Source organism: Lacerta agilis, chromosome 1 (genome assembly GCF_009819535.1).
Source record: "Lacerta agilis isolate rLacAgi1 chromosome 1, rLacAgi1.pri, whole genome shotgun sequence".
NCBI classification, from domain to species: domain Eukaryota; kingdom Metazoa; phylum Chordata; class Lepidosauria; order Squamata; family Lacertidae; genus Lacerta; species Lacerta agilis.
The window spans coordinates 127,461,746-127,476,160 of record NC_046312.1 but is presented as its reverse complement, the minus strand read 5'-3'; the positions used below and the strand labels follow the sequence as shown (position 1 = coordinate 127,476,160).

At 43.3% G+C, this 14,415-nt stretch overlaps 1 protein-coding gene across 1 annotated transcript in view; it reads right to left on the bottom strand.

Annotated features, from left to right (window-relative positions):
* Nucleotides 1-14,415, bottom strand: part of UNC80 (unc-80 homolog, NALCN channel complex subunit) — a 130,067-nt gene that overhangs the window by 87,736 nt on the left and 27,916 nt on the right. The window contains exons 15-21 of the mRNA XM_033170772.1: nucleotides 13,720-13,867; nucleotides 12,415-12,563; nucleotides 11,634-11,803; nucleotides 10,482-10,583; nucleotides 6,195-6,403; nucleotides 5,793-5,899; nucleotides 4,859-4,955 (exon numbers count right to left, since the gene is read on the bottom strand). Coding sequence (XP_033026663.1) covers nucleotides 4,859-4,955; nucleotides 5,793-5,899; nucleotides 6,195-6,403; nucleotides 10,482-10,583; nucleotides 11,634-11,803; nucleotides 12,415-12,563; nucleotides 13,720-13,867 — 982 coding nt within the window. The remainder of the gene's footprint in view (nucleotides 1-4,858; nucleotides 4,956-5,792; nucleotides 5,900-6,194; nucleotides 6,404-10,481; nucleotides 10,584-11,633; nucleotides 11,804-12,414; nucleotides 12,564-13,719; nucleotides 13,868-14,415) is intronic.

Genomic DNA, 14,415 nt, shown 5'->3' with positions numbered 1-14,415 from the left:
CATCACTGCAGTGATATCTCTGAAGTCTCTCAGGAAAAAAATTCATCTTAGCTAGCAATGTGGAAAATGGGAAAATACATACTGATTTATCACAAGTGTTCTCGGTTCCATTGGAGTTTGAGAGCCATTGATCCACAATTCTAAAAGCACATTATCTGCAATGGCTGCTGCTTAAATGCGGCAGGCATAAGGCAATATGGTTACTCCATGGGAACACAATTTTCAAAACCAAGAGGCGGCTTTCAGAGCCTACTTTCAGCGTGCAGATTACTAAACACCAGTAGAAATTTTGCCTCCTAAAGTTAGCTTTGACCAAGTCAGACTGAATCAAAGGAATAAGTCATGACTAAGTTAAATCCTATTACTTCAAGTCATCTGTGGCTACTATCTGGGCTACCTGAATGAGAAGGTGGAGCTCTTAAGTGTAGCTGCCCTCTAAAATCAAGGCAAAATCAAGCTAAAAATGGATGCTGGCCCCACTGATCAGGTGGTAGGTGCCATGAAACAGGTGCAAGAGAAGTAAAAGGTTGGGAAAGTTGTTCCTGAAGCACCAATGAAGGACAAAAGCAAAGAACTAAAGGGCGTGGGTGCATTGTCTGACCTCAGGTTCTCATGTTGTTGTAATTTGGGTTGTATTATTATTATTATTATTATTATTATTATTATTATTATTATTATTATTATTAAACACCAAGTCCTCCACCCCATGTCTGATAGAAGTAAGAATGGACCTATAGATCTCTCTCAAAGACACAAGTACTTTTGTCAATGGATGGTTTTTGAAGGTGATGCAAGCTTCTGGGTTTCACAGAACACTTCTCTCAAAAGTGTGCACTAACTTTAAAGCACTGGCCCACCTACTTTAAAAATAAAATAAATAGAAAGTAATCACACAGAGAGAAGTCCGCTTACCTTACTTCTAGTTGTGGTGGCATTGCAGGCCAGCCCTGCTTCTCCCCAATGCTATCCAATGCAGAACTGTTTTTAATGGAGGTTTTTCCAGCTGGTGGGGAGTCAAAACAGTTCACCTTGCCGGTCTGGAAGCAGATTCAAGCCTACTGGCTGAATTGGCTAATAGCCGGCAGGCTAAGAGGCAGGCTCTTGATATTCAGGGCTGGGCAGGAATTTCCCTTCAGGCTAATTGGCCCAGTCAGGGGTTTTTGCGTACCTCATAACAATCACCACAACTTTGGTTGTGGATTGGCCTTAGTCTTGGTTGGAGGGGAGGTTGGAACTCTCTGCCTGCTCCTCCAAGAAAAGGGTGTATCCCAGTAAAGGGATCTGGCAGGATGAGCTTTTGTCTGGATGGCCAGGTGGGGTTGGGGGCCATAGCATCCATCAAGACAGCAATTCTGCTGAGAGAATCCTATTTGATATAAGTCATGGGTCTTCCCCGCCTCAGGGTCAACCCCTTCGGTAATACTGCCAGCACATGGGCTGGTAGTTATTGGTAATACCTAATGCCTATGCTAAACCTCTTACATCTGGAATCAATAAAGTTATGGCCTTATTTGGCCCAAAAGTATTGTGTCTTGTCTGGATCTTAATTATAAAGCGGGGGGGGGGCACAGTGCCTGGCCACGCAGTTAAGGTTGCAGTACAGGAGTAATTCATATTTAAGCTCCAGCAAAACGTGGGGCTAAATGCATGTAACTGTCCACATACTAATACCTAAGGCCAATACTAGTAGAAAATGACTGCTGTGGTAGAACAATGCCTGCAGTTACTGTAATGCACAGTAATGTGGCAGCACTTCAGAGCAGAGATGCACAAATGTCATTCTGAGAACCACATCACCCTTTTGCTAACTCTTTTTCTTTCTCCAATCAGTTCTCTATCCTTTAGTGCTTTCCCTAGCACATGCTCTACTTTCTTTCTTTCTCTGCACCACCACCACAGGTTGGGGCTTCCACCTTTGTTATTATTCCTCTCTTTTTTCTGTTTCCCCATCCACAGGTTTCCTTGCAACCCCTTCTTCTCAACCTCTTTTTCTTTGCAATCCATAGCACTCTTCTCTCTGCATCACTACGGGTCTCTGTAACACAGGACCACCTCTGTTTCCTTCATCCTTTTTCTCTGTCTCTCCACCATCAGGTTTCTGTACACTTCTATTTCCCTCTCCCCTTTTTCATGCTTTCTTTGCCGCACAGGTCCATAGCTGTCAACTTTTCCCTTTTCTTGCGAGGAATCCTATTCAGAATAAGGGAATTTCCCTTTTAAAAAAAAAGGGAAAAGTTGACAGCTATGCACAGGTCTCTCTGCATCCCATTACAACTTTCTCTGCACCTCAAAATGCTATCTCTTTGTTCTCCACAACACCACAGATCTCCCTCACTTATTCTTCCTTGAGTCTCTTTTTAGTCAGACCTCCTCCACTCAGATATGGCATGCAAAGCTTTCAGTCCCAGAATTTCATTGTAAGTGAAATGCAGAAGCTGGAAGGCCATATAGTGTGAATGGCTGGGTGAAATAAACCAAGATGGGGGTGGAATAACACCACCCACATTCCTCTCAAAACCAGGGAGAGGAGAAGCAATGCTGATGTAGTGATTATATTAATTGGGAAGGGCTGTAACTCACGGGTGGAGCATGTGCTCTGCATACAAGATGTCCCAGGTTCCATAGCCCTTGCCTCTAGGTAGGGCTAACAGAGATCTGCACCTGAGAGTTGCTGCCAGTCATTGTCAACTCTATTGGGCTATGACCTGACTCAGTGTTGGGTGGCAAACTGCAGCAAACAATGGGTGTTTGGAATTTTCCCAAGGGGCAGCAAAGAGATGAAGAACGGGGTGCAACTGGCCTAGATTAAAGCATAGTATCTATGAACCAATTGATCCCCTCTTAGGAACGTACTTACTGCTAGAGGGCTAAATATATTCCTCTCTCTTCAATGAGCTAGTCTTTCCAGCTAGCCTGGTGGAAAATGATGTTCAAATCCCCTTCCAATTCTATGATTCTATCTACCAAAGTCTATATTATGTCCTCCTTTCCCACCATCCTGTCACACTCTGAATAATAACGCGACTGCATTACTGGCACATGGAAAGGTGGAGCTGGGTTGTACATCCTTTGTTTAGCTTGCTCTCCCCTCCTATATTGGGCAAGGTGAGTTCCTGAGTGCTCACTTCCATTCACTATAATGGGGTAGTAGAGGGAGGAAAACTTCAGGGTTTACATAATGTGGTGGTCACTGAATAGAAGGACTTACTAAAAACAGCAGCGCTACCTCACCAAAGCAGGGCCAGGTACTGCCAGACCGATGAGGCTCAGTAGACTCGAATTGGAAGGGGCAGAACCACCCATCACCCCGACTTTAACAATAATAGCCGTAAGGCCTTAAATTACAATTCTGTTAGCATGAATGTCTCAAAATTAAAAATGAACAACTTCCCATTCAGTTTTAAAAGCTGAATTTCCATAGAGGAATGCTAGCACCTGGATTCTGAAATTCATGCTACTTGTCTCCAGCCCACAGTTAAACACAAACATTTCAGCTTTGGCACTGAAATCTGTTATACAATGACCTGGGTCCAGGCACTGTACTCTGAGTTCAGATAATTTAACACAGTAGTCTATTTCCAAACAATAAACCTATTTGCAGCCACAGAGCTTGTACTTCTCAAACAGAAACCCCTCCCCATAGCATATTGAAAAATGCATCTTTTGAAACTGAGGGGACTTTCAAACCAGTTGATGACATAGCACTGGGGGTCTGTTCAAAGGGAGGAGTCAAAGTGTCTTCTGGGCAGACCAAAGTCCTCCTGACTTAAGTACAGTCAGGAAGAGCCCAACCACTTCTTCCATTTGGACAGCATCTAATAGCAATAGCCGCTTTATTTGGTACAGAACCCCTCTTTGTATAGAAATGCATTGTGTGATGGAGCAATGGCCAAAGGATATGTACACTGATGTAGTAATGTAACTTTCATGTTTGACAATGCAATATGTAATGTCGGATTATGTTGAGTACTATGAAAAATACAGAGAACAAAACTTATTGAGATGGGATGCTGTGTTCCTTTTCCAATACAAAAATAGAAGAATGTCAAGATGCAAGGTTGTTTCCTTGGTAACAAGCTCACATTTGCAACTGGATGGCAGTGAAGTACTTGGAAGCATACAATTCCTATCATTTTTTTTTCAAAATAGGAAAGAAAGTGCTTTTTTCAGATGCCACTGCTTAAAAATAACAAAGCAATTAATTGCTTGTCTCAAAGAATAGTAATTTTGTTGAGAATGCAGAACAGCATCTCTCTAAGAAATGGTATGAAGACACAAGACATGCAAACACAGAAGAAAAGAGATAATTAAAACACATTTTGTACAGGGTTTTCCATTTCATCAGTGCTGAGCTTTACAGAAGATGGTAGATGATCAATAATGGGAGATAAAAGCTGATGGGCGCATTCATAATTTCACATCAAAGAGTGAAATTAAATTTTAGCATAATATGTTTGAAATCAGACCCCTGCTTTCAAATGATTTCCAAATTCCCCACCTAAAGTTAGAGGGCTTGATTTTTTTTGGAAGTCCAAATGTTACTTTAGTTTAATTTATTGGCCCATATTTGCTTTTCCTTCTTGGCTAGAATTACATTGAAATCAAAATGACGTAAGAAGAAAAAGAGAACAAAAATGGCTACAAAGTATGTAGAGCCAGAGAGAGAGAAGCAGAATGAGTACAAAAACAATGTTTTAAAAAAGATAAAAGGATAAATTGAAGAAGAAAAGTAACCAAAGAATGGAGCGGGGGAGGGGGAGCAAAAAAGGACTGAAGAAACAGAACCCTGATTTCTAACCATCTTTTTCTTCTGTGTGATGAAGCTTGGATGGATGTCTTCGGCAGGTGCGCCATTTACCAAGACGCTTGAAGAAATTCTCCTCTTCATCTCGTCCATTCTCCAAGCCACTTCCTGGCCCTCCTTCAGACAGCTTCACGGCACTAGTGAATTTCACCTAAACAAAAAGAAGGTGTGCCATTCATTGTTAATGCCCCTTCTTTCAACCTCTTCTGATGTAACAGTCCCTCATTCCCATTCTTCTACGTGCAACATTTTGAAGGCATAATACCTTGAGGGAATCTCCCACAAGACTTACTGCTAAGTGCTGTGGCATAAGTTGAAGAATGGAACACCACTAGGGTCTACTGCAAGACAAAAACTCATGTGCCTTGGCCTTGTCTTGCTGCTAAATGTGGGCAGCTGGAGTCCTACGAGGAAAGACTTGCTCTTTGAGCACCTCTGCTTCATGGCCTAAGGGAATGGATTTTGTGCTGGGTGGCTGGGGAAACTCAGCCAGATGGGCGGGGTACAAATAATAATAATATATTGTTGTTGTTGTTGTTGTTGTTGTTGTTGTTAATGTCCCAATATGCACACAGAAAAGCCATAATGGATTATGACTGTGCATAATGGGAAATAACAACCTACCTAATACATCTGTGGATAAAAGAAATGAACAACATTTAGATACTTAAAACCACCCACAAGCATCAACAAGTGTAAATGATGCAGTCATCTTCACTATGCTAACTTAGAACACATACATGGCTCCTTCCCAGAAAAAGGTGGTTTTAAGAACAATCATGAGCCTCCAGTAGGGTTGTTCCTAGTCTTTGTGCTGCAGAACAAATTAAGAGACTGTCATCTGTAATGTGAAGTGCACATTTTCCATCCTCAGTCTTATTCAGCTGTTACTGGTCATCTACAAGGAGTGAGACATGACAGAAACAAGTATACTATGCATATCTCCATACTTCTTCATCTCTCTATGAGTTCAAGGGAACTTATTTACCCTGGAACTCTGCCGGATAAAAGAGAGCCGGTCTACAGAGCTGATGTCCAGAAGGTCTTCCACACCATCTGCCAGACCAGAAAGGGATGAGCGTTTCAGCCAATTCCCTGTTTGTACAGAGAACATAGAAAAATGTGAGCATGTGTTTGAATCTACCAGCAGTAAATGTGGGTACCAAGGAAGCTACATCACACGACAAAAGGTTGGCACACATGTTTTACATGAAAGAGGTTTTGTATAGAAATGGATGGTAATAAATATGGAGGAAGACTGGATAATCTATATTCTACAGGTGCTGCTAAAATATGAACGGAACGTTTCTCTGAAAATGTCTGTGCATGGAAAAATAGAAAATATATTAAAAGTTATAGGATAATATCATGTGAAGAGGCATACATTTACCTAAGGGAAGTTTGAGTTTCTTTCGGAGTGAGATCCGCCTTGAGCGAGAGCGGGATCGCCTTTCAGTGGTTGCTCCTGAGTGTGCAGTTGTGCATTCCGAGGTATCCTGCTCCGACTGACTACTAGTATCGCTCGCTGCACTCTGAGATTTGAACATCTTTCGCCAGAAATCTTTGCGGCCCAGGGCTGATCCTTGCATCTGCTCATCACTGCAAGGGACCAAATTGCATGGTTCGTAACGCTTAGCCAAATGTACCCAGGAATGCACAAAGAATGGGAGCGCCTTACCTTTTCTACTGTGCCCTCTCTGTCAGAGGATTGCGTGACATTTTGTTAGCTTTCTTTGGTGCTCAGCTTTGTCAAGAATAGGCTAGTAAGGCACAACATTGTTCTACTTAACATTTGCTTAGTGTTCTGGATTCTCATAAACACTCAGTACATGGTCCTGTGATCCTTACAACAACCCTGTAAGGTAGGCCAGTGTTACTATCCCTGTACTGCAAATGGCGGGCAATGCCAAGTCTGAGAGAGAGGTTTTCCAAAGCCACCTTGATATAGTAAGAGGCTGCATACACAGCATGCTGTAGATTTAATCCTGGGAACTGTAGTTTACCCCTCCCAGGGCTACAATTCCCAGCATCAGGATTCTTTAGGGTGGGGTGCGCTTTAAATGTATGGTATGTACACAGCCCAAGGCTACAGGCTTATGGTACTGACTGTTTTTTACTAGAATCACAAGCTCCACTAACTAGAGCAGAAGATAGTGACTTTGCACCCCAAGACATTGACTGCCATAATCTGCATAGACAAATAGAAATTACACATGAGTTAATGCAGATCACAAAACTCTCAAACTGGCTAGCACAGCTGCACAAAGACCCAACTGCAGGCAACCAGTTACCGGTAATATCCATTTTACAGGTAAGGAACACAAAGGCTGGGTTGTAAAGCTATTAAATGCTGGGTGTCACAGAGGATTTTATTTCTTAGATTGCAATTGTCAGGCAATTGGGAGTCAGAAATCCTTACCGATCTACTGTAAATCACTTTAAGATATCCCAGTGGAACCCAACCCAACTTCTTCCCACCTCTGGTATAAAGGGCTATGCCAAAACAGCGAGGCACTAGAAGTAGCAGCCCACAGACCAATTGATCAGCTTTTGGAAAGAATCCTCTCTAATGCTCATGATAATTATTTCACACACACTCTTCAAAGCATTTGATGTAGGGATGTGTCATTTTCATACCATTGTTCTCAGCCCACACTTTTAATGTAAGGATTAGTTGTAATGTAATCATATCCATATCACTAAAAATGTGATTCATTCCATCTCCCTGGCAGATGGCATAATCATAGCAATGAAGCTATGGATAAACAGGCAAATCTTCTGTGGGGCCATGTTTCAACCACAGACTGCATGAGAACTTGAGTAAGTCTTCAAGCTGGCCATTAACTGTTTGGGTAATATTAAATTAAAGATTGAGCTTTATGAAACAAAATGTCCAAATAAACAAACCATACACAAATCAAGGTTTTTCAGAGTAATTATCTTTTGTGCCTTTGCTAATTGTACAATCACTCTTCAGTTTAATCCAATGCAATTATTTCTACGGTCTTAGATATTTTCTACTGCAGCACTGAGTACTATGCACAAAGAAGTCATTAGAGGGAGGGGAAAGGAAGACAGAGGGCTGGAAGAATGAAGTGGAGGCAGCGACAGATGGTAATGTTTTGATTTGGTAGGCTGCAATTTTTAACTTTGCTGTTTTCATTGCAATAGGTATTATACAGCACTTAGGAAAGTGTGGCATTACACAGGTGCAGAGAGCCATTGTCTCCTCTCTCTCTCTCTCTTAATAATAATAATAATAATAATAATAATAATAATAATAATAATATTCTCTGCACATTTATGGACAGAGAAAGAAAGAGCTTCCATTTAAATGAATCCAGCTATGAATTTCAGACGAGATTGACTCCACACCGCTTATTTACAAATTAAGACATACCACAAGATGTAAGTTTTTGACTTCATGTATTATTTACACATACACATCTGTTGCAAAAAAAAAAAAAATCCCTAAACACACAAAAACCTTTAAAGTGTGAGGGAAATTTGATTTCCATTGCATGCAGTTCCCACCTAAAAAATTTTTATCCATTATCAAAAACACTATTTCTCTAAACAAGGTATTCCAACCAATAGACCAAAAAAAAAAAATTGTTTCATTTGGGCCAGAACATATTTGCAATGCATGGTTCAGTCCTGAAAATGTGAAATAACAATTTCTGCTCATCACACCAGATTAATAATTATCAACCTCTGTTATGTCTGAGTTTTTTTTTTTAAGAATATCTTCCATGTTTGGGGGAAGATGTGGAGTCGAATCCTGACAAGCATTTTAGAAATTCACTGACAAACTCACAAAAGAGCAATATAGAAAACAGTAGAGACAGCACTTTCCGCCATTCCTAGGCATTCAAGATATAATGTATCCATTACTAAGGGAGGTGGACAGGTGCTTATTGGAAACTGTTTGTTTGTTTGTTTGTTTGAGCATACATACTGCACCATTGTCCCCTGACAGGTACTCAAGATCCTCACACCTTTTATAGAAACATTGGGAAATAATCTGGAATTGCATGTGGCCCAGGTCTACCTTACCTGCCCTGCCCTGCCCTGCCCAGTCGCTGCTGCAGCTTTTAGTGAGTAAAGGCTGCATCTGATTCTGCAGGAAACATTATAGCAAGTGGGTGGAATTGAGTGTAGCACTAGGTGGGGTGTGCGGAAGGGAGGAAAGAGGTCCCCTTGCACACACCCTAAACATGTTCTGGGGGTTCACCCAATCCTCCAGGGCAGATTTAGGGGGGTGGGGTACAGGGGGAGGAGAGGGGGAAACTCCATTGCAAAAGTAGACCTCAGGCCATGCATGCAACAACTTAGTTCAATTCCGTCCCTTGTGTCTAGCAGACGTTGATAGCCTCATCCTTTGTTACTTGAAGTACAGGCGATGACTGATTAATGCAGGGGCCGGCAATTTTTTTTTAGCCACGGGCTGGTACACTATCACTCAGCCTTTGTGGCGGGCCAGAGAGCAGCACCAGGGGAGGGGGGGAAGAAGAGGCAAGGGAGGCAAGTAGTCCTCCTCCCCACCGCCCAGCCCTAGCCCCAGCCGCTGTGTTTACCTTCCCAGGGGCTGCTGCCGCTGCTGCTGCTGCTTCTCGTGGGTAGGCACAGGGCCGGTGTGTCCATTTAGGCGAACTAGGCAATCGCCTAGGGCGCCAAAATGGAGGGGGCGCTGGCCAGGCTTGCCCCCTACACCACCCCCCGGCTCCCGCTAAAGCAGGCTTTGGCGGGGGGCGGGGCAGGCGAGCAGCGGCTTCTCTGCTACAGCGGAGAAACCGCTGCTTGCCTCTCCACCCCCCACCTCCTGCTAAAGCAGGCTTTGCCGGGGGGTGGGCGGCGCCAGAAGATTGGTCTCGCCTAGGGCGCCAGAAGCCCTAGCACCGGTCCTGGGTAGGCAGAGCGAGCTCGTCCGCTCCACTCTCTGGCCCACAGGAGCACCAGGGCGGCAGTGGAGGGAAGATGAGTGGTGCGAAAGGGCTGGCTCTGGAGAGGGGCTGCTTAAAATGGTGCTCAGCCAGCTCCCTTCCTCCTCTAGGCAGGGCAGGGAGAAGCCAGGAGGAAGGAGGGAGCAAGCGCCGCTACAGTGTGTGTAAGGAAGGGGAGGGGGGATGGAATGGCGCAGGGGAAAAAATGGGGGAGCCCGAACAAACAGAATCCCCACGCCGATCCACGGACAGTCCGCGGGCCAGATCCTGAAGGCAATTGGGCCTGATCTGGCCTGCGGACCTTAGTTTGCCGAACCCTGGATTAATGTGTGTCCGAAAAACACGTAATCATGCACACACACAGAGCACCGAACCCAGAAGTGACTGAAAACATTACTAAATGTGTCACAAAAAAGCTGTAACGGGGTGGGGCAGGGCATAATGGGATTGGGGGGGTTGCTTATACACGATTTGCCAAAATATTATTTCACAAATGGATTCACGCCTGTCCCACATTCCATACTTATCCATGGTTTGAACAATTCATGATGGTAGCCTGTCTGTTGCTGTTCTTATATGTAAATTTAAAGTGGCAGTACAATTCATGCTAAGAAGGGTGAACATTTGTGGGTTACATCAATTAAGGCTAGAATATCTAAAGGTAGTGACTAGAATGCTTACCAGATTTCTTGGGAAGACTGAATATACCTTTGAGCTCCAAAATATTTACTTACTGCTCTGGCGTCTGCATTGGGCGGCTTGAGATGTAACTGCGGCATTCATCGGGACCTGAAGACGGTTGTCCTTTGTCAATGACGACACTTCCCACTTCAGATCTATGCAGACAAAACAGCCACAAGTACAGTAATATTTTTTGAAACCCCTACCTTGTATTACTGTAATAAGAAGTTGGAGGTCCATGTTCCCATTCTAGGAACTGCCTCATCCATATGCACTGCCATCACAAATCTGTAGTGACAGGCAACAAGCACCGAGGTGCTCAAAATGTGCAATAAATCATTGACTATCCACTGTGGGTTAAACCACTGAGCCTAGGGCTTGCTGATCAGAAGGTCGGCGGTTTGAATCCCCGCAACGGGGTGAGCTCCCATTGCTTGGTCCCTGCTCCTGCCAACCTAGCAGTTCAAAAGCAAGTAGATAAATAGGTACGGCATTTCCGTGCGCTGCTCTGGTTCACCAGAAGCGGCTCAGTAATGCTGGCCACATGACCCAGAAGCTGTCTCCCTCGGCCAGTAAAGCGAGATGAGCACCGCAACCCCAGAGACGTCAGGGGTCCCTTTACCTTTATCCATTTTTTAAGACTCACAGCTTGATACATGCTCAGATGTAAGTCCCGCTGTGCTCAAGAAGACTTACTCCCTAGTAAATATCCATAGAATTGCAACATAAACATGGATAGCACCACACTCCACTTTTCAAACACTCTCTAGAAAGAAACAAGCCTGCAAAGTGAGCTTCAAGCAAGTCTGGATCTCACAGGTACAAATTATGATCAAACTTGAGGTGTCTGCTTAAGTCAAGAGTCCTTCAGTCCTGCTTTGTGGATATCTAATGGGACAGTCTTTGAGATGATGAATAATCTGTGTGCAGCCCTTAAGTGTGCTTCAGGGCCATGGATTTCATTGGACTTCAAGCACACTAAACTGTGCTCTCTGTTGCATCAATATCAACAAGGTTTGAAGGAGCAAGGATTGTGTTATAAATGTTTTTAAGCCTTAGCAACATTGTGTGAATATCATTTATCTCCTTACTCCTGTATACTCCTTTTTGCTGGGGGTGCTTGGTTCTGCACATTTGAATTAGGGGAAAGGTAGGGCAGGGCATCACTCAAACGTCTCTGTGCATTTTGCACTTCAGTTACAAACCTTTTACTGCCTGATGGTTTGGGCTCCTGTTCAGCTGTTTCCTCTGCTCTTCTTCCTGGTATCAACTTCTCAGCACTATCCAAAAGGGCACTAAGGGCTACTCTTCTAAAGACATTCCCATGAGCCTCCTTGATAAACTGAACCAGTTGTCGGATGTCACAATACAATCCCTATGGAGTGCAGGATAAGTGAAAAGAAAAGAAAAAGAACGAAAGATTGAATATGTTTGGAAGCCAATTGAAGCAAACATCAGAATCATTTTCCCCGAGTCGTGGCTTTGAAGCAATATTGGCCCAAGCTTCGGTCCTTTCATTTTCAAGCAGCCATAACTAAGAATCTCAAAAATATGAAGGAAATTTAACCAATAATGTGTTTTGGCTTTTTCAAGAGTTGCCATCATCTCACCCAACATGGGAAAAACTCATTCAGGTAAATTAATGGTGATTGGATTAGAAACAAATGTGGACATTTTACATGAAGATTTTGAGAACTGCAGAGCAGATTCTGGAAGGCATTTCTCAACATGATTTTCTACTGAGAGAAGTGGCACAGCTCTAGTACACAGAGGATTTAAATTTGTGTTAACTGGAAATCTTTGTCAAAACTGGAGGCAAAAGAAGTGCACACAGTCAACGTTTTCCTTATGGATGAACTCTGTCTGGTGCTCTCTCAGGTCAACAATAGTATCAATGCTTAGTCAACTAAAATAGTATTGACTGAAATTAATCATGCTAGGATTTCAGTGCATAACCGCTATTAAAGGATGCAATGTTGTCCTTACCAGATTCTCAGGGCTATGAAGCTCATGTGTAGTAGAGGCACAGCGGGTGATAAGTGATTTGAACATGGCACTGACAATAATACCTTCCACACTTTGGGCAGTAGACTTGTTGTCCACTGTTGTGAAATTATTTCCAAAACCAGCCTTGTCTGCAAAACACAAGCATTAAATAGTCAAGTTCAGTTTTCACAAAAAATAAATAAATGGCAAAACCTGAATCAATAATACTCTTGACATCCACAGCTCCTATGTTTTGCAGCAGTGTCATTTCTCTTAAGGAATGCTATGATAACAGCCTATATTTACTTTTTCCTCATAATATTTTATTTAAGCTTTTCCGTAATAAAAAAAGGTAAAGGACCCCACACAGTTAAGTCCGGTCGCAAACGACTCTGGGGTTGTGGCACTCATCTTCCTTTACTCCTTTACTGGCTGAGGGAGCTGGCGTTTGTCCACAGACAGCTACCGGGTCATGTGGCCAGCATGACAAAGCCGCTTCTGGCGAAACCAGAGCAGCGCACGGAAACGGCGTTTACCTTTCTGCCAGAGTGGTACCTATTTATCTACTTTCACTTTGACATGCTTTTGAATTGCTAGATTGGCAGGAGCTGGGACCAAGCAATGGGAGCTCACCCTGTCGCGGGGATTCGAACCGCCCACCTTCTGATCGGCAAGCCCTTGGCTCTGTGGTTTAGACCACAGTGCCACCCAATAAGATAAAAGAAGCTAATCTAAATAAAAACAAAAACAGAGAAAGAAAGAGAAAACACAGATTGCTCTCTCAAAGGTAGCTCTTAACCCTTATCACACTCAGAAGGTGGTGGACCCTCCCAGCTGTCACCTGAGAGCTTTCCATTCTTCTCCCAGTCTCTCACCCTGAGAGATCTTCCCCTTCCTGCATCTTACTCAGGGTCCTTCCACCAACCACCTACCAGTTTCATGTGTGTGCAATTCTTGGGCCCCAACAACAGCCCAGAGCAGAGGACACCAAAGGAAAAACAGAAAGAAAGAGGGGGAGGGGAGGGGAGGGGAGGGGAGAAGGGACAGGACAGGACAGGACAGGAAAAAGGAAAAAGGGAAAAGGGAAAAGGGAAAAGGGAAAAGGAAAGGAAAGGAAAGGAAAGGAAAGGAAAGGAAAGGAAAGGAAAGAATAGAATAGAAAAGAATAGAAAAGAATAGAAAAGAATAGAAAAGAATAGAAAAGAATAGAAAAGAATAGAAAAGAATAGAAAGATTTTTTAAAAAGCAAGGAAAGGAAAAAAAGAACAGAAAAATTAAGGCTTTCTGACAACAGCTTATACTTACTGTCAGTGACTGGCTCCATGCAGAAACCTAGCAAAGCATGTAAAAAATCCACCACATTGTTGAGTGAATCCTTGTTTACATAATCCCTCATGGTTTGCCGGAACTGCATCTTATCCAGCTTGTACAACTTTGTGAGGCAATTCTGAGCCTATGGAGAGATCAGGCACTTATGTTCTGGTGACAGCAACCATGTATTATTTGGAGAACAAAAAAAAGAAATTAAGCATGGAACAGCCCTGCAGCCCTGTCTCTCCTCTTCACTGGCCATGTGTACTAAACGAGAAGGCGTACAAAATGCTCCCAGTGACAAGCGCTTCAATGTGAAGGGACAAAAAACAACTGATAATATTTGGTCATGGGTTATCTATTACAACACATGATAGGAGAGATGAATGGAGACACAGGGTTGCTATTTTCATAGCGGAGCAGTGCGTCACCCAGAACATGCATTTCTGCCCTTCGTTGAACTCCAACACCAAACTTTGGTTCCCATGGAGTGGCAGCAAGGGGTACAGTCTTGGCAAGTCTTGCCCTATTGAGGATGCTGTGTCTTAGGGATGACTGGTTAATCTTGGGTTCCATTTGGCCAACTCTTTCAGTTCTCCAGACACACAAATGCATGCACACATACACACAGACTGAAAAATCAGAGCAGTTCAACCAAAGCTGACCATGATGCAGCCCCATTAAGAGGGC